At 38.8% G+C, this 19,884-nt stretch overlaps 3 protein-coding genes across 6 annotated transcripts in view; 1 reads left to right on the top strand and 2 right to left on the bottom strand.

Annotated features, from left to right (window-relative positions):
* pcnx1 (pecanex 1) overlaps positions 1 to 1,787 on the bottom strand; it is a 54,329-nt gene extending 52,542 nt beyond the window's left edge. For all 4 annotated transcript variants that reach the window (XM_084044400.1, XM_084044399.1, XM_084044398.1 and 1 more), the window contains exon 1: positions 1,462 to 1,787. In XM_084044400.1, the coding sequence (XP_083900526.1) occupies positions 1,462 to 1,614 (153 nt within the window). In that variant the 5' untranslated portion in view covers positions 1,615 to 1,787. The remainder of the gene's footprint in view (positions 1 to 1,461) is intronic.
* A 1,061-nt stretch (positions 1,788 to 2,848) lies between these two features.
* On the bottom strand, positions 2,849 to 9,686 carry med6 (mediator complex subunit 6). The gene is made up of 8 exons (XM_084044801.1): positions 9,591 to 9,686; positions 7,727 to 7,886; positions 6,980 to 7,071; positions 5,863 to 5,945; positions 4,833 to 4,941; positions 4,477 to 4,592; positions 4,337 to 4,364; positions 2,849 to 3,988 (listed from the first exon to the last, which is right to left on the bottom strand). The coding sequence occupies exons 1-8, from the start codon at positions 9,610 to 9,612 to the stop codon at positions 3,858 to 3,860; spliced, it is 741 nt and encodes a 246-aa protein (XP_083900927.1). The 5' UTR covers positions 9,613 to 9,686; the 3' UTR covers positions 2,849 to 3,857.
* A 1,820-nt stretch (positions 9,687 to 11,506) lies between these two features.
* Positions 11,507 to 14,270, top strand: ttc9 (tetratricopeptide repeat domain 9). The gene is made up of 3 exons (XM_084045841.1): positions 11,507 to 12,523; positions 12,887 to 13,069; positions 14,035 to 14,270. The coding sequence occupies exons 1-3, from the start codon at positions 12,037 to 12,039 to the stop codon at positions 14,115 to 14,117; spliced, it is 753 nt and encodes a 250-aa protein (XP_083901967.1). The 5' UTR covers positions 11,507 to 12,036; the 3' UTR covers positions 14,118 to 14,270.
* The last annotated feature ends 5,614 nt before the right edge of the window (positions 14,271 to 19,884 follow it).

The raw sequence follows: 19,884 nt of genomic DNA on the forward strand, positions 1-19,884 counted from the left end.
ACATCGCTCAGCTTTGTAGCACACTGACACTGGTGGTAGCCTACTCACCATTTTTTTTTACTAGAAAAGTAGCAATACTGCAATGTAGAAATACTCTTTCACAAGTACAATGTACTTGAGTAAAAGTACAAAAGTATTGTTCTAAAAATGTACTTTAAGTACCAAAAGTAGAAAGTACTCATTATGCAGAATGACCCATTTCACAAGTTTTCAAATGTATAAAAATCGTTTGAAAATAGTATTTAAGTACTAAATTGACTTAGTTACTTTCCACCACTGCACACTGATAGTATCTTCCAGTTATAGTCTCAATTTTTTGGCTGCAAGTAAACAAATCCTGCAAATCCTAAAGGTCAGCTATTATTGCGCAATATTTTTTGGTCAATTAATATGTACATATTGTGCAAAGGGAATGTCATAACAAAGAGGCCCAAAACAAAGCATCCTTCTTGTTCGTTTTAAAAAATATATAAATATATATGACAGTAATAGACGTCTATTAATAGTAAGCTGCTGTTCATATAAAAATACTTTTTAAAAGACAGTGTAACCGATGGACTCTCTAACATTGGCAATTGTACCAGTCAGTTCTGACAGGCGGCAAAAAGGATAAGATAAAGGAATTGGGACAATAATCTTTGACAACACTATAGGAATATATCCAACGTTCGTTCGTTTTGGAAAATAAATAAATAATAATAATTGAAACAAAAGAGCCCGTTATTTAATCCTATAGTTGGTGAATATGGGACAAATTTAACAAGATAATTCTCTATTCTAAATCATGTTTTCATGTCTGAGAATTGAAACATGTAATGTTACATTTTGTCACATGAAACGCTACATTGTTTCCGTTCCACAGAGCCACCAGTGTTGCCAGGTCTAGCGAGAGAAACAAGCAACCAGGTCTATGAAAACAAGCCCAAAAGAAGCGACTAGGCCACATGAGCGCTTGAAAATTGCCGATCTACAAGCTCGCGACGCGTTGTGAGCTTGTAGATCTGCTATTTTCAAAGAAACTCTTGAAGAAAAGGAGCATAAAATGTGTAATATTTTAGAAACATTTTAACAACACAAATCTGGTAGGAGGTCCCAGCTAGAACAAAACATTTTCAGATGTGGGGGGTCCGCGGACAAATACGTATTCATTTAGGGGTCCTCGATATGAAAATGGTTGAGAATCACTGGTTTAAACAACATTTAGGAAACAACAAGCCAAAAAAAATATGAAACTACACCTTAAAAACAAGCCCCCAAAAACGCAACTCGCAACAAACCAATATTTACAAGCAACTTTACAGAAAAACAAGCCAAAACTCGCTTATAATAACCGGACATGGCAGCACTGATAGCGACCATTAATATCCTCGGGCAGCTCTAACGGGCATATATTGCTTTCCCTACGACCAGATCGCAAATATCTAAATAGATTTACATAAAGCGGTTTGAGATCCCACTCACCATGTACAGTGTGAAGGGGAAACACAGCAGAAACAGCCAGATGTACAGATGCAGAGCGTTGACAAACGTATTCTGGTGGGGGTCGTAGTACCAGCCGCCTGTGACTGAAGCCCAGACCCCTTGTCTGAGGATCTGAAGTGTTTGAGAGCCCATTGTTTTATCCCCTTCGAATCTGAACAGAAACGACGAAATAAACGGGGCTTGACACACGAAGGCTAATCGTCGTTCAACATGACGAGGAGCAGTGCTCTGTTTTCAGACATCGTTGGCCTGAGAATCCCCACTGCAGCCATCTTCTTCTTCTCTAGTCTCTGCAGCTAAACAGCCAGCTGGGGCACTGTTTTTACTTTAGACCTCCACGGAGGCGTTATTGTGTAGGAGAGCGCTCCTATCCTGTGTTGCCGGATTTGGTGATAGAAATAAGAAATCAGGTCTAGGAAAACACGCATCTTAGGTCACATGAGCACTTTAAAACCTAGCATCGGCCATTTGAAAATAGCCAATCTAAAGATTGTAGATCTGCTATTTTCAAAAACTCTTGAAATAAAATGTGGAATATTTTGAATATTTTTTCGACACATTTTAACAACACAAATGCTCCCGGGCACAAAACTTTTTCATGAAAATATTTTGAGAACCACTGGTTTAGATAATATCTTTTTTTGGAAGCAAGCCTAAATAATCAATTACACTTGAGAAACAAGCCCAAAAAAACAGCAACCCGCAACTCCCACTTTGTCTCTATGAATTGAGTACAAAAGGACCCCAATTGAAACAAGCCATTGGCTTTCTTGTTTTAAAAAAGAAATCCTATTTAGTTGATCTTGTATTTGAACTGTACTTTCATGTGCTTTTTTTTCTTCAAACCTCTAAATAAAGTATTCAATCAAACCAATTTTTACAAGCAACTTTACAGAAAAAGAAGTCCAAAGTCGCTTATAATAAGCGGACATGGTAACGTTGTTCCTCCCACCACGCCCTGCGAGCGAGTTCTTCTTCGTGGCCTGTACATTTAGGTTACTACTTCCCCCACATAGCCTATGACTATAGCCATTAATATTCATTTCTGTGGATCGATTTCAGACACATTGTAATAGTGTAAAACGGCCAACATAAATATAAAATCACGGCGCACACTGACAGAGAAAGCAGAATAGCATTAATATTAAATCCAGCCTAGGAGTAACATAATTAATTAGATTCAAACTTAGCTAAATGGTGACCTCTTGTGGTGATTGTGATCTGCTGTCTATTGTTTATTAAACTAGACAGATAAAGCAATTATCATACAACTACACAACCCGTTGTGCTTATGAGTCAAGAAAGTTAACCATTACGGCACGCCATCACAATGATTTCATACCAAATTAGATTAAATGTACACAAATATTATATACAATTTATTTGAAAATATCTGAAGAAAAACTAACATGACCACATTGCTTCACTGTTACAAATGTCATAAACATTTTTTTTTAATACAACACATGTAATACAAAACCAGTTAAATCAGAGTGCTCCAAATTATTAACAATATGAGATATACATCTCTGTTGGTAATAATACACTAGTCAAAATGATTGGACATATATCAATACACATAAGGTATTTGATGTTTAGTATCACAATACATCTGAAAAACATAAAGTAAAAAGAAGTTTTCAATGTTCAACATCATGGTACATCCCTTGGTTAAGCAGGCTGGGAATGCAAATGACCTCTGAATTCATTACCCCAGAAAGATCCTGCTGATGTCAACAGTAAACTGATACTGGCGCTGAAGTCAGCATATCATCCAACAAAAAAAGCTCTTCATTAGCAAAAAAAGAAAAGAAAAAAACAGCAAGGTTTCAGCACATAGTCTTAAAATGTCCACTCACACTTTACTTTAGCCCTGTTAGCTATGCATCTGCTTGAAATGTATGGGTTGCCAAACTTTCTCGAGAGTACAAGACTAAGGTTACAGGGTAAAAGTAGTTCTGGCACCCAGACAGAGAACTGACACTTTTTGTGCCAATTTGTTATACGCATCTTGAAAACCAGTCAACAAAGTTGCAGTGCTGGACATTCTTGACAACATGGCAGCCCACTCTCAACCTGTTCAACTGTTTAGTCACGTTCTGCACGCCTTCTTTTCCTGCTGGTCACCCTCTCAAAAGTGGGGAATGATCGTGACTATAATCTTGCTCATCGATGTAGTCACATTTATGTTCTTCTTCCCACACAGTAAAATCATAAGTGTTAATTTATCCAATTGTGACTCAGAGAGTGTACAAATATAACCAAATGGACCTTTACAGGTCCATTTGGTTATTCTAGTACACTCTCTGCGTTAAATTATCACTCAAGATTTTACCGTGCACTCAACCCCACTCAAAGTGTATTAGGAGTGGTCATCACTGGAGCCTTGCTCGTTTCTCAGGGGGCGGTTTGCTTGGAGGCCCTGGGGCTGAGGACTTGGTGGCTGGTTCCCTCTCCTCCTGTTTCACTGTTTCAGCAGGTGGTTCAGGTTCCTTCTTTACCTCAACTGCAATACAATAGAATTACAATCATGCATAGGACTTAAGGAGTTTGAGTCAGTTTTGGCATTAGACTGAGAGCCAAATGAGGCTGTCAGTAAACCTAACCCTATTCAAACTGGGAATCAGAAGGTAATTGTTGCGCTACCATAGTATGTAAATAGGAACATGAGTTGGATAGTAAAAATAATTCATACAAAATTGTTGAACTACTGACAGGAGGTTTCATGGACATAGACAGACAGTTAGAACTTAACTCTTGGACAAAGTTATCAAACAGTACTGAGCAGCGGTTCAAAATGACCATGGATTATGTTCTGACTAGAATGTGGATGAAGCACTTTAAAGGGTCATACCTGGTATAGGCTTCTCACCAGGTTTAGGCTGAAAGTATAGATAAAAACACATTTATTTTAAAAACTAGAAAGAAACTATAGAAAGACAGCAAAATTCACTGTACAACTAGTTTGTTTTATTCTGTCAGTGCAACACATACCTGGTAAAATGTTGGGGGAAACTTTGACCTGAGGTCTAAAAGGAGTGTGTCGACACGTTGTCTCTGAAACAGCGAACTGGGTTCTTCTTTCTGCTTAGATTTTGGTTTGACTTTTTCTGTAGAAAAACACGATTTAGTTTACTACAGTATAATTGTATTCTCTTTTTTATTACATGGGTTACCATTGACCATAATAAACAAAACATTTAAAAACCACCAAGACAACCCCACATATAAGATAATTAAAAGTGACAGTAGATTCTCACAGCACATACAGTGGGTGATGGGTGAAAAATAAAAATACAAGAAAAGGTCATCAAAACAGCACTACAACTAAAACCAACCCTCAAGCTAACCTTTCTCCTCCTGGTCTTTGAAATGCCACCAGTATCCTTTGGAGGGGTGGTAGCGACAATAAGACATGGCCTCATCAAAAGCAGATTGTATTCCATGGACAGCAGAGAGCTAAAGGATATAGAATGACATAAGTCAACTAAATGAAGAATTACATTTGTTAATAGGTGAGTTCAAGTCCTTAAGCAGCTAAATTAAGAATTACATTTGTCAATAGGTGCATAATACTTATGAAAAGTGTTTTAACTAATCAAAAGAATGGCAATGGTATCAAATTTGACAGCAAAGAAAGATCTAAATAAAATGACAGATGCTGCGGGAACAATTACATTTTGTCAATAACTGTAATTATATATCATATCCTTGCTGTCAAGTGTGATCCCATTTTATGAATGAATGTTGAATGGCAAAGAACAATCAAACTCTTCAAATCAAGACACCGGTCCAAATTGGAGAATTCTTCACAAACCTAACATTGAGCTAGAGGTATTAAAATATACAGTATATCTTTCTTTCACTTCTTTTTTTTAATCCCACGATTTTGTAATCCATTTTTTCACCCAGTGCCAATTGTTTAAGTAATCCTGGGAGCTACACTCCCTCTGCCAGCCTAGGGAGAGCCTAGAGGCGAGCTCATGCCTCCTTCAATGCATGAGAGCTAGCAAGCCGCTTCTTATCACCTGACAGGGGGGAAATTCCCTGGTTAGATGTAGCGCGTGGAAGGAACACGTTATTCCAACCAGTTCCTTTCCCCTCCATCAGGCGCCAGGGGGGAGGTAGTATAGAGACCAGGATTACTGCATGTTTTTGTGAGGGTACCTAGTTAGAACACAAGGAGAACATGCAAACTCCACACATAGAGGCACTTTCACCAACCCCACCTAGGGTATGGGCACTGATGACGCGGAAGGAGAGAATGCACCCGCAGCACCCACAGCGTCCCCGTCTGTGAGGCGACAGCACTACCGACTGCGCCACCGTGCCCCCTAAAATATACAGTATATCATGATGGAATATATAGCAAGCTCTTACCACTCTGGAACCAATAACTGTTCCCAGGTCTGGCGCCTGATACACCACTCCTGCTATGATGTAGTAGTCAGACAATGGTATCACTGGGGGTGGATACATGGAAGAAACGTGTCAAATTAAAGCTTTGAAAGATCGGTTCGTAGATCGGTTATTTTTGGCAAAAATATTTGTAGTGGTAGTGGAAAATATGTAGGTGGTTAAATAGTTTATCCTTCTGGATGAAGCCTTTTCTTTTCTTTTTTACATTATATATCATATTACATATTTCAACTTTTGTTAACCACTTTAAATGTCTCTATTTTGGCCAGGTCATTATTGGAGAATATTTGAAACAATTTCCCCCAAATATGAAGTGGTGTGTACCGTGTTACGCTATATACGGCGTATACAGTGCAGATTTGTTTAGAAAAAAAATGCATACAGTCTAATAACCATTTCATCCATTGAAAATGCGCTAGCGCATCGCGCATGTTGTGCTGGGAATAATTATCGTATACCCTCCGAAAAAAACTATAACACACCACTGACTAAGCGTATACTGTATAGGATTTAAGTAGTTAAAGAAAGCTGAGCTTCAAGCAGCAGCAGCACCAACTGGCTGTGGTTCACTACTCCCAACATATCGTTGCTGTAGGGTGGAAACCTTTCCTTGTACAGTATGTTAAAAAAAACACAAATTTAATATCTGTATCTGTCTTTAGAGGACGCACTAAATCTCTGCACTGGGCAGCTCTGTTTAATAGACTTGTCGACTAGCTGTGGACATCCCTATATTGTATATGTACTTGTGTGAATGAAGCATTTTAATGTCTGTAATTTGTATTATGTTGTTTCTCCAACCATGTTTAATGTACTGTTGGCTGTCTTGGCAAGGACACGATTGTATCTCATTGAGGCTATTTCCTGGTCAAATAAAGTTTAAATAAAAATATTTAAGGGGGTCACAATTACATGAGATAGTACACCGGCAACAGTTGCAGAAAATAAAGGACAGACAGCATGACACAAAAAAACAGTTACAATCTGGATCAAGTACCTCTGCATTTGTACATGGTACGTGGTGCAGTACACAACACATCGAGCATCAGCGATTAATGAATTTTCTGTAGCTGCTCACCTTGGTTAGGTGACTGCCTCTGCTGCTTACGGATGATATAAAGAATTGGTTCCTGGGCATGAAGAAGAATGTACTCAACTCCGACCATTTGACTGGAAAATAAATCAGAAAATGTGTTTATTTTGACTGTGGCTTTTAAGCATGTTGCTGGGCAAAATGGAACTTTGCTACAGACCTCTGACCAGACGGTTCTTCTGACATTATAGCAGTGTTATTAACTTGTATCTTGGGCATTTAATGATGTTGCCTGCAGGGGTCTAATGGGGAGTTTTTTTATTGGCGGAACGCTATTTTAATAGCGTCACGCCCGTGCATGGCATTTTATTTTACCTTAACGAAGTTTATACATAGTAGGAAACATGTTTGCATAGGAAATGACTAGTTTTTAGCTTAGTTTTGTAAATCTTCTCAAGGAATGCCTTGAATTATAGGAGCTGAAACGAAACGTTTGCTTTGAAAGAACGTATCTTTCTCTTCTTCGACGGTGGCTGAGGCATTGTTGCGGGCAGATAAGACACTGGCAGCAGCGGTTACTGACGCCAAAATGCTGTGTTGCTCACCGTGTATGCGGTGTGAAGAGTGAGTGAGGATGCATTTGCACACTGGTTATCTGATATGATGTAATGTTTTTCTTTTTCTTTTTTATTACACTGTGGAGCATAATATTGTATCTGTATTTTTGTTCAATAATACATCTGAATAATTTTTAACAAAAAACAAAACAAAAAAAACATATTGTAATCTTACTTCAGATGCTCCAGGGTTAGCCGCTGCATCTTTACTACCTCATTATTACAAGTTCGGTCATAGAATGGGTTGCTTCTCTCCGAAAAATAGTCCAACACATTGCCAGGGTTGAGAATGGGCACCCAGCCACTGTCAACCCAGGATATCCCAAGGAGGTTGTCTGTCAGTAGAAAGAACAAATACAACAAAGGATGTTGAAGAAAAATAACGTGCACTTAAAGTTTTTTAATTGTTAATTCCGTTTTGTAGACTGCCAAGGAAAATCTGCTGTGGGAGATGGGAATCATTGTTGCCTAATCCGCTTTCTCATAGTAGGAACAGGTCGTGTTCTCACAACATTCTGTACAGAGTCCGGGACAATGTCGCTCTGGATGAAAGCCTAAATTGAATTGAATTTGATTGACAGGTCTTAAAAAAAAAAATTGGATCAAGACTATCATAGATGTATTTTATCGAGTCTGAATATTACTTACGTATCTATGATATGAAAGTAAAAGTCAAACTCAATAAAATACATCTATGATAGTATCTAACTATGATACGAAAGTAAAAGTCAGACTAGATAAAATACATCTATGACAGTCTTGATCCAAGGCTATAAAATTAGGTACCATTACCTGGGCAATTACGTTTTCAAAACAAACCACAACGTAAACAGCGCGTCTCACGTAGATCTGCCGTAAATTGCAGATCTACAAGCAGCATTCGATATGTAGTTATGGTCAGTGGTAGAAAAAGTATTCACATTTTTTACTTACGTAAGTATCAATACTGCAATGTAGTATATACTCCAATACAAGTGAAAGTCCGGTATTCAAAATTTACTTGAATATAAATACAGAAGTATTGGTATCAAAATGTACTTAAAGTGCCAAAAGTACTCATTATGCAGAATGTCCCAAGTTTTGGAATGTATAAGAATCTTTTGAAAATAGCAGATCCAACACATTATGAGCTTGTAGATCGGCTATTTTCAAATGGTCGAAATGTATATAGGGCTGAAATGGGTAATGTATGTTTTGTAATAATAATCAAAATCTACACAGTAACTAGTAACTAACGTTTTCAATATAATTGTAGTGGAGTAAAAGTACAATATTTGCCATTGAGATGTAATCTGGTAGAAGTAAAAGTACTGAACATTGGAAATACTCCAGTAGAGTAAAAATACCTCAATTGTACTTAAGTACAGTACTTGAGTAAATGTTCTTAGTTAACTCTACGGTTTTGATTGATTGATTGATTGATGTACTTTATTTAGTAAGACATGAGAACAACAGTACATGGAAGTACAAATTCACAATACAAGGTCTACTAAACTGGAAGACTCATTAAGCACGGAGCTTGTTTAAGATGAGATCCCCATGCACACAAATCATGATGACATATAAGAGACAGACAGATATACACACTACTATACAGAACGTCATACAATCAGCTTACAGGTTACTGGTATGAAGAGTGAAAAATATGTACAAGAGAAGACAAAAACGGGGAGGGGTTGGGGGGGGGGGGGGGGTAGGTTAAGACTTAGACAGGGGTCATTTTCGAATTGCAGCCTCCTGAAGGTGTATCTTTAGGGCAGTTTTGAAAGTGAGTAGGGTTTTATACTCCTTTACTCCTTTTGGTGGGGCATTCCACATTTTTGTTGAATAGCATGTTGTTGTTGAGCCAAATCTGGGTTGAACATGATTCGTGGAGCTGCCTCCGGTAACGACGACATTAGGATATATTTAGCCAGGCAGCTTCTTGTTTCCCTCGATAGCTACTTAAATAATGTGTCCCATCATCATGTATTAGTAGCGAATTCAAACCTGCAGTAATATGTTTGCATTTTAAAAACGGAAACAATGGAATCCGGTACCTCTCAAATCCACCGACGCCATGATGTAAACAAGTTGTCGCAGAGAAATGACGTAATGATTGTTGTTTCCATTGTTGCCATATTTTGTGAGAGCAATAAGCAATCAGGTCTAGGAAAACAAGCCCGAAAGAGGCAACTAGGCCACGTGAGCACTATAAACCTAGCCTGACACGCAGCCTGAATTTTCATTTCGTTTCACTCCATTATTCAGAATCGCCTGAACATATTTTTTTAATGGCCGTGGCTAGCGATTCACGGGCTGGAGCCAGGCTACTATAAACCTATATCTGCATCGGATATTTGAAAATAGCCAATCTACAAGCTCACAACGCGTCCCGATGCGACGCGTTGTGAGCTTGTAGATCGGCTACTTTACAGTTGTGAACTACTTACTTGTGAGCTTTTAGATCGGCTACTTTACAGAAAAATAAGCCCAAAGAAGAAGCCGACATGGCAACACTGATTGTGTCGCAGTTTGGTGGCGTAACCCTATGGCGTAACCTAGCGTTCGGAAATGGAAATACAGCAGACTGGAAGCACTTTTCATGCAATCTATAGGCTCTTTGCACAGCAGTCATATTGTGAAGACATTCACATGTGTTACCAATGATACTAATGAAGGCTCTGTTCCATTTAGTGTAGCACAGTGGTTCTCAGATTTTTCAATTTCCACGACCCCATAACTCTGAGAGTGTACAAATGGAACCAAATGGACCCTTTATGTGTCCATTTGGTTCCATTTGTACACTCTCAGAGTTATGGGGTCGTGGAAATTGAAAAATCTGAGAACCACTGTGCTACACTAAATGGAACAGAGCCTTCATTAGTATCATTGGTAACACCTGTGAATGTCTTTATAATAAGGCTGCTATGCATAGAGCCTATTCCTAACATATTGTTTCGGGGTGAGCTGGTTTCAGTTCATTCAACCTCCTCTTGTGTGTTGGCTAGTGAGGCACGCACGTAGCGAGACAGAGACATGACAGAATGGGTTTCTTTTGGTGCCAGGCCGGCATGCGCGCTTCTTATCAGTGTGACGTCGTCTGTTAACTAACAGGCGAGTGCGCTCCAGTGGGCAATTTCCGAACGCACCATGCGTGAGGGGGTGGAAAGTCATGGGAAAATTCACCAAGAAGAAAATAAGTAATGTATATGCGACGTAAAAAGAGAAATTACAAGCCGTGTTCTACAATACACACAAAATAGCTCATATACTTCCGCCCCCCCCTCCCCGTGTGTGTGTGTGTGTGTGTGTGTGTGATTGAGCGAAAGAGAAGTGTGATTTTGCTTGTCACCTTTTTTTACATTTATATAATTATCATGTAAATATATTTACTAAATAGCCTATTACATGTTGTCATATTATCTATATTATATATTACAGTAGCCTACACATTAGCCTATACTTTAGTTGTGTATGTGTATTATAATATTTATAAATTATAGGATTTTAAATATTATATTACAATGTTTATGAATATGCTAAAATGCTCGGTCACCTGCGTTTTTAACCTTTGCCAAGCAAGCATGGACCAGCATTTAACTTCACTGAACGTGACTTGGATTATTTTTAAATTCACCTGATTATCTCACTTTGATGTCAGCCTACTACAGGGAAGGAACTTGTATATATGGGTTAAAATGGCTAGAATAGGCATGGTAGCTATGTTGTTTACTTTGTATCACCCTTTAGCTTCCCTCCCATATTTATTCAGCACCGGAAAGTTTTTTTTTTGGTCAGCAGCATTTGCTCCAGAGATAGTTAGAATTCCACATCAAGACACACCCAAACAGCTGCAGTACACTATTCGGTTGAGTGACACTGACAGCACAGAAATAGCTGAATAAATAAAACCTGGCGTATCATATTGTATTTTGTGTAGCAGGTGGGGTTGTTGGAGCTCAGAAGAGGAATCAGCTTAATTCATCAAGGCGATCTAAGGTGGTGCAGGTTGAGGCAGAAAGCATATTACCCCATATAAACTCTTGTTTTAATGACATCATACGCTGTTTAAATGACATCATACGCTGTCAACTGGGGACCGAAGGGTTGAGTCAGTCCGAACAGCCTGCGCTCTCTGAGGCAGCCCGCTTGGTCTTTATCTGATGCATTCATCTCTAGAGATGGCTGCATTCCTCCAGATTGAGATAAAAAAGAGAGATCCCGCGATAGACTAGACCAGGCATAGCCTACCTTGAGTGAAGAGCCAACATAGCCTCGTATAATAAAGAACCAATCGGATCGCCACGGAAAAAATAGGGGGATATAAGAAGAAGAGTGCGCACAGAAGACGTAGTTGCGACATCGTGCAGTCGTGGATGAACATCACGACACGCGCAAGAGAATGTGGTGAGGCGAGCGAGTCTTTTTAATACAAAATACAAATACAAATTTGGAGGCAAGGGCAGCTACATTATTTATTTAACGTACGAAAGGTTGTCGAAAATGAGCGCAAGCCAGACCGGCTGCGATGGCACATCGAACGCCGATGGTGGCACAGTCCCGCGGCTCCTCCAGCAGTGCAGCGCTCAGCCTCCGAGCAGCAGCAGCAGCAGCAGTAGCCGGACCAGAGATGCAAGACACCACCAGCAGCAGCAGCAGCAGCAACAACAACAACGGCAACATCATGGTGGATCGATGCTGAAACAACCGTCACACGAGCCGGCGGATGCCGTGAGACGAGCGATCGACTTCAAGACGCAAGGCACCCAGTGCTACAAGGATAAGAAGTACAGGGAGGCGATCGGCAAGTACCATCGCGCCTTGCTGGAGATGAAGGGCTTGTGCCGGGTTCTGGGAGATCCAGACACCACCAGCTCCAAATCCCCATCATCCTCCCTCCTCCCGAATATCAGCAAGTCCACTTCGCTGACGGATGAGCAGAAGGGTGCCATGGAAAATGCCGAGCTGGAGTGTTACAACAGCTTGGCGGGTATAGCTAAATAACACCATCGCACCTTTTTCTTTTTTGTTTTGCTGTTCTCTTTTCAATAGAGTCGATTTCTGGGAAATGCTCCAACAGTCATGAATTATTCATGACAGAGTATGACTCATTCTCAGGCTGGTCCCTCACCCTCATCCACCTCATCTCACTTTAGTTTTTGATGTTTTTGGATCGTTTGGATGCTGTGTCTGGTGTTGTTAGATAGCTAAATTAACGTAGTAATGTATGCATGAATTTAGTGTATGAACTGAATTTAAGTGCATACAGCTATTATTCAATGGCATTCAAATAACGATTTATATATCATTATATGAACACCTTTTCTGTATTCCTTCTCTTTCCTCCTCCAAGCATGCCTCTTACAGATGGAGCTGGTGAACTATGAGCGCGTGAAGGAGTACTGTCTCAAAGTCCTTCGCAAGGAGGGAGACCACTTCAAAGCTTTGTACCGCTCTGGTGTGGCTTATTACCACCTCGGTGACTTCCAGAAGGCCCTCTACTACCTCAAGGAGTCACATAAACAGGAACCTTCAGGTCAGATTTGATACCGCTTTACAGGGAACACTATAGTCTCTTGTGAGGGTGGAGGCCCAAAAGTGGGTGCGGGGAGGATAAGACTGCATGATTTCCATGAGTCAATAAATGATGTAGGTGTTGATACCAATGGGACTTTTGCATTTGTTTTAATTGGAGCCTTTGCTTTCAGAGATATTGTGATGATTTACTAGTTGAAGGTACGTAGTTGTAAATAAAGCAGCAAACCAAGGCTCTCTTACGGCTTTATACGCTTCAACAGTAAATAGAAAAAAGTTAACACTACAACTTGTTGCACCGGGGTGGGTGGGAGGGTACTGCTACATCTTGTCAGGGGCCCCATGATTCCTAGCAGGTCGTCTGAGTGCCTCTGTACTACCATATTGTTTTAATAGTCTTAAAAATGCAACTCAAAGGCCTCATGTTGCTCTGTGCCAGTCTCACCATTACAGACTGCAGTGGAAATGTTTGTCGGCTTTATTGTGTTATCCTCCATTGTGTCTTTCATAATGTGTCTCATATTCTTTCCTTGGTGTAGCATATAGTGTTGCAAAAAATAACTACACGATCACATTAAATTAATCAATCTATCTAGTGTCTGCTCACGTGTGTATAGGCAGCAGGTAGATAGATAGATAGATAGATATAGATCATTTAGATAGATAGATCAAAGGCGCTGCAAAGGTGCTATGTGGCACATTTAACCAATCTAACCCTGCATCCCAGTTTTTGACATAACATAGATGAAAATGTGAAAAATAACAATATAATATATATTTTTTCATAACACATCTACAAGCTCAGAAAGCATCGCACAAAGCATCGCATACAAGCTCACAATGCATCGCATCCGTGATGAATTGTGAGCTTGTAGATCGGCTATTTAGTATGAATCAGGCTTAAGGGTATGGCTGCCATGACACAGTTTGAATCACAGTCAACATCTTCCTGTACTTGTTTCACAGACACCAATGTAATCCGCTACATCCAACTGACAGAGATGAAGATTCGCCGGACTGCTCAAAGGGAAAAGAAAGAGGCAACATAAACACTCACTGTCTGATGACTTTCCCCCTTACTGTGTTTCACCCAAACCTTACGCACCACCATCCAAGGTCATGGTGTTAAAAGATATATTATGCTTGCTTTTGCCTTGCACAGCAACCTTTCGCCAATTAAGTGATTTTACCATACCTTTGTGTGCTTGACACAAAACGTCTTTTAATATATATATATATATATATATATATATATATATATATATATATATATATATATATATATATATATATATACTATATGTATAGAGTTTCTGCCAAAATGTCCAGTACAAGTATTTCCCAAGTGTGTTTAATCTATTACAAACAAGTCTGATGCACTGCCAGGCAAAACATTGCACAAACAGGCCAACACTTGTGATAGAGACAGGAGCAACAAAAAAAATCTGCATGCGTGTAGGCAACTGTAAGTGTAAGTTAGCACCTACCCTCGCACAATATGTCTTTTTAGTGGCACAGTTTAACTGTTTAACAGCCACCACCTATACTATGTACAATCATGTTAGTATTACATGCATTATACTACATCTAAATACAGTAAATCTAGATAAAATATGACATATCTGGGTAAAAAGGTGCTTTAACTTTTAACAAATTTAACTTACAGTGAGTGTGTGTGTAACATCTCACGTAAACAGTTGCAGTATGGATTTAAGAGACATATCACAAAATGTATATAGGCTACTTTATAGAAATTGCAAGAAAATATGACCAAGAGCCAAGCTAATTGTGTCTTGTTTATAAATGCCAGAAGAAGCACTTCATTCACAGCATATATTAACAAAGAATATGTTTATTGTCAAAGTATATGTGTAATAAAGGTGTCTATTGATTGAAGACTTTTTTCTGTTGCATTTTACTTATCAGCATTTAAACATTTAGCGTTTATCTAATTTCTCAACATTTGAATAACTATGTTCTTCATCAAAGGCTGTACAATGGACCTAAATGTGTAGTTCTGGCTGATGTGTAGATGGCTCAATCTAGTCATCATCCTGTAGGGAAGGGAGGAGGGGGGCTGTTTCAAAGCACAAAGATATACCATTGAGCTCAAGCCGCTTAAAAGGTTTTATACTGATTTCTCTTGGTAGTTGCCATGGTGAGACTGGATAATAACTGTGATGCGATGCAATAGTGTGTACTAGACTACACCAACTGCTGAATCGCTGCACACCCTGGCATCAGGGTCTTGAGCTCTGCAGTGTCTGAAAATAAGCTAACTTCACAGATGAGGATTTGACCTAACGCAGCCAATCAATTATCTTCCCACGAATTTAGGGTACATCATTGCCTGAGGTTTTTATTTCTTCTGCATTCTAGATATCCATGTATGAATTTCAGCAGAGAGATGAGAGAGGGTTGAGATGAGAGAGGGTTCAAGCCTGAAGAAAGAACAATTATAGCATTAACTGTTGAATTGCTTACTGTGATTTTAATCAAATCAGTGTTCCAGTGCAAATACAAGTCAAGTCGATAACAGCATAATTTCCCACCCTGAAATATTGTCAATTTCAGCAAAGATAAGATCAGCTTATTTATGGTAATAATATTTTCAGTTACAATACCATAGATACACCTGGTAGGGAGTGCTTTGTTTCAACTAGTACCCTTACAATACTGTGTTGTAGATCAAGCATTACCATATTTCCACACTCATAAGAAAACGCATTCACATTGACATGTACATTAGTTCTTCACTTACAAGGGGTTAATTTTGACAGCTTAAATCTCAGTGGATGCAATATTCCAGGTGGAGAGGTCACTTGAATCAAAGGTTAAATCAAAGGTTAACAGCATCTCCTTCACGTGTCAATAGAAAATCTGCATTAAAAGAATATTTGCAAATGATTATGTTTTGGCTATTACGCTTAGCTTTAATTTGCTTGGGATACCATGGGTGGGGTTTTATCACAACGGACAATTCATTTAGAAAGAAAGTTGTGACAATCGCAGTAAAAGATTCTTTTACTGTACTTTTGTGCAACAACTTACCAGTCACTAGAGTTTCCCTGAAGTGTGAAACCCCACCCATCTGGTTCTCTAAAATACTACAACAAACAGATAATTATTTGCAAATAATATTTGATTGGTCCATACAAACAGTAAAAGGAAATACATTTGAGAGTTGAACAGTGTGCAACACAAATTGAATGTCTTCCATTTCTGAAAAAAAGTTATTTCACATTTATACATGTTTCTAGATAGGAAGAGATGGCATTCAACTGGTTGTGAACAGGTTCAGCCCAAAAATATAAAAAATCTCACAGTAGCTAAAGCTATTTTTATTCACTTACATTAAAAACTGACTTAACGTTTCGGCCTACTATAAGGACTTCATCAGACATTAATGTATAAAATTAGATCAATGTTTCATGAAGACCGTATAGTAGGTTGAAATGTTGTCTGCTAATGTATTAATTGAATAAAAATAAATTTACATGTTTCATAAATAACAGTTTGACCCGATGAAGAGCCTTGGCTCGAAACGTTGTCATTAAATTACACTGGAGCAGATGAGTGTGCGGGTTTATTCTTTTTCTTCATAAATAACTGGCCAAAAAGTGTATTTCAAAATATATTTTGGACTTTGGAAACCAATACCAATATATTTTACCAATAAAATCTTGATATCTTTAGGCCTGTCAAAACTATATTCTCTATACGGAGTGTATATGTACCGTATAATTTTGAAACATGAAATATATTTCGCTGTATGGGCTTACTCCAGAAAAAAACATTTTATCCCCGTGGAGAATTTGGAGGAAATTAGAGTAACATAAAACTACAAATTACAAGTGATATGAAAACAATACAAAGTCAATGTGAAGGTAGAGTACTGTTGGATTTGAATTAAGGCTATTCTCACTGCTGTTATGAAATCTAATGAATCATGGGCCTTTAAACTTAGCTGGAGGCTTCATGCACACGCTGCTTTGACCAGATATAAAATAATATTTTGACCCAAACCAAGAACAGAAACCTGAATAAATAAATGAATACAACCATTACGTTGAGAGCAAGATTACAATCTGAAAAATATCTGACAGCAATAAAATGTAAAAAAGCAAGGCAAGAAAAATAAATAGAAAAATAAATCCTCCAATAAATTAAATTCACCAAATTAATACAAATATAAATAAGCAAAAAATGAACTTTCACATGCCACCAGGGCCTGCTACAAACGTGTGCCATTCAAGACCCATGCAGTCAGTTGCTTAGATAACACACATGAATCCATGTTCCACTCCTCTAACAAGCTCATGAGGCAGATCATTTACAAATACAAATGTTCCCTTTTACTTTAGGACAGTGTTTCTCAACTGGTTGGCTTGGGGACCCAAAAGTGTGACACAAGCCATTCTGAAAGGGCCACAGACAATATAACTTGACATAGGATATACAGTATGTGGTAAAAGATACAATGGGCTGTGGCTTCATAGCTACAGCAACATAATATTTAAGGCCCGAAGTAAAAATCATTTGAGAGCCATTGGTTTTACAGGACCGCCGGCCTTACTCAGACATTCTTATTAACAGTACCATACAGGGGATTGAGACAATGCAGGACATTATTATAAGACTGTGAGTCGCTAACGCAAGTGCTCAGCTGTGTACACATTAACATCCCTTCAATTAGGGTAGCTTTAGCCGTGTTTAGTGATGGCAGGTGTTTGGTACAAAACAGGGATTCCAGTACAAGACAAAACAAGATAAAGATAAAGAAACTGCTAGCAAATAGCACAACAATTTCAGCACTTATAAATGAATTCAAGTAACACAAAAGAGTTTTTTTTCTCCTTTTTTTGGTGGGGGTTTTCTTTCGTTTTTTGCAGAATGTTTATGAATAATCATAGAAAGTGTGTAAATAATTATAAAACAATAATGGACAAATCTTCAGCTTTACATTCATGGCGCTTTTCCAAAAGTGCACTTGATAAAATGCACAATCTTGAACTTGAGATTAAAATGAAAGAGAAAAGTGATGTGAAATTGTCAATGCCCTTCATTACTTCATCATCTGTTCACTTCAATTGAAACCCAACCAAATGGCAAAAATACAGGGCATCTTTAAATAAGAGGAACCAAACAAAAGGGCAATTCTGTTATTATGGTGCACTAACAGACCAGGATATAACAGTATGTATAAATACTTACCATGGTTTGTTTTATCCTTCTTATGTATTAGATGAGTGGGGCTTAATAGCACCAGAAAAGATAGATCGACAATAGGAGTAGTTAATTTTGTATTCTTGGCTGGGATTAGGTCTACTCATCTGACATTATTTGACTAGCCCTGATGGCAAACCCCAACCATGTGGTACTTATTTATAGAGCCGGCCGATATTTCAGTCTGATATTGGCCTACATATTGGCTGTCACAGATATATCGGTATTGGCATATATGTTGTTGTACGATATGCGCCGATATGGAATCATTTTTGTTTTACAGAACAAAATGAAGAAAAAGATGCATGGGGTAGAAACTATTCTAGTTGTGGCTGTTTGTTTTCTTATATATTTTTTGTTTTCATCATTATTAAGTACCTAGTGAAGTTTGCTGTCGTTTTTCACAAGTGTTTGGTACCACCACATTTGAGGGATCATTGCAAAACCTTTTACACATTATTCTAAGAACTAGACCGTGTCCGGCCTACTTGGGAACAATGCAAGTCGGGAACGATGCAAGTTGGAAATGTATGCCCCTAATGCATGCCCCACCATTGTACCCATTGTCAGAGTACCCCTCTGTCTGTGTCCTTTTTATGCCCATATATGGAGATTTCTGTATCTGTCTGTCTGTAGTCTCGCGAGCCAGACTGTTGCCTGCGACAATTTTCAAATGCTTCCGTCATACAGTCTGGAGCACGGAAGCTCTGAAAAGGATCAAGCGATAAAGCGGATGTGACGCCACCTCCCCGCTTCCGTTTCGTCTTTACAGTCGTGCAAATTTGTCCTAATACAAATAAAAATAATTAGAAATGGAAATTCGAGAATAAAGTACAGTATATAAAATATACTTTCGTGAACGGAAATGACGAACAGATGACAGCTTCCGTGCTCGGACTGGAGGTGTAGTTCCAGACTCTATATATCATCCGGAGACTGTGGAATAGTTGTCTGGCTACGCGAGACTAGTCTGTCTGTGTCCCTTTCATGCCCATATATGGAGTTCTGTGTCAGCATGCCCAAATATGGAGTCTAGGCCAGTCTATGACATCATATTGATGACATCAGCGTACTCCAGATATGGGGATTTGCGGGTTTATCAATATTTTTGGGAGAGATCCACTGATTTGACCGACTTCCCACTCTGGTCCTTGCCTTGAAGTCAATCAGTCCCATATATGAGCATGCCCATATCTGGGCCATATCGGTTGGGTCGTGGTTTTGGACACCCGGATGTCCATATATGCCTACATGGGCGTATAGTTCCACTCGGCGGTTTTCGGTGACGCATGCACCGAGTTTGAAATCGGTCGATCAGATTGTTCTCGAGATATGTGAACTACAGACACAAACATATGGACAGAGATTTCGCGCATTTATAGCAGGATATTAGCCGATATATCAACATTTTGTACTCCCTTAATATTGGTATCTACCCCAAAAATCCAGTATTTCTACTTATTTAATGACAGAACAAAGTATGAATTATCTGCAAACAATCTTAACTCTAGTCTTAATCCAAAGCCTCATTGTTGTCCTAATGGAAAACAGGTATGAGGGCTGTTAACAGTACAGGGGAGAGGAGCAGAA

The sequence above is a fragment of the Gymnoscopelus microlampas genome (genome assembly GCF_963454915.1).
Source record: "Gymnoscopelus microlampas genome assembly, chromosome: 20".
In the NCBI taxonomy this organism is placed as follows: domain Eukaryota; kingdom Metazoa; phylum Chordata; class Actinopteri; order Myctophiformes; family Myctophidae; genus Gymnoscopelus; species Gymnoscopelus microlampas.

What these genes read in the sequence shown, in the direction of transcription:
- med6 (XM_084044801.1), bottom strand. Translation starts at nt 9,612, where the DNA reads ATGGCGTCGGTGGATTTGAGAG. An exon ending in CAAAGACCAGGAGGAGAAAG is followed by an intron (nt 4,593 to 4,832) that starts GTTAGCTTGAGG and finishes GTTTTTCTACAG; the next exon opens with AAAAAGTCAAACCAAAATCT. An exon ending in TGGTGAGAAGCCTATACCAG is followed by an intron (nt 3,989 to 4,336) that starts GTATGACCCTTT and finishes ATTGTATTGCAG; the next exon opens with TTGAGGTAAAGAAGGAACCT.
- ttc9 (XM_084045841.1), top strand. Translation starts at nt 12,037, where the DNA reads ATGAGCGCAAGCCAGACCGGCTGCGATGGCACATCGAACGCCGATGGT. An exon ending in GTGTTACAACAGCTTGGCGG is followed by an intron (nt 12,524 to 12,886) that starts GTATAGCTAAAT and finishes TCCTCCTCCAAG; the next exon opens with CATGCCTCTTACAGATGGAG. An exon ending in ACATAAACAGGAACCTTCAG is followed by an intron (nt 13,070 to 14,034) that starts GTCAGATTTGAT and finishes CTTGTTTCACAG; the next exon opens with ACACCAATGTAATCCGCTAC.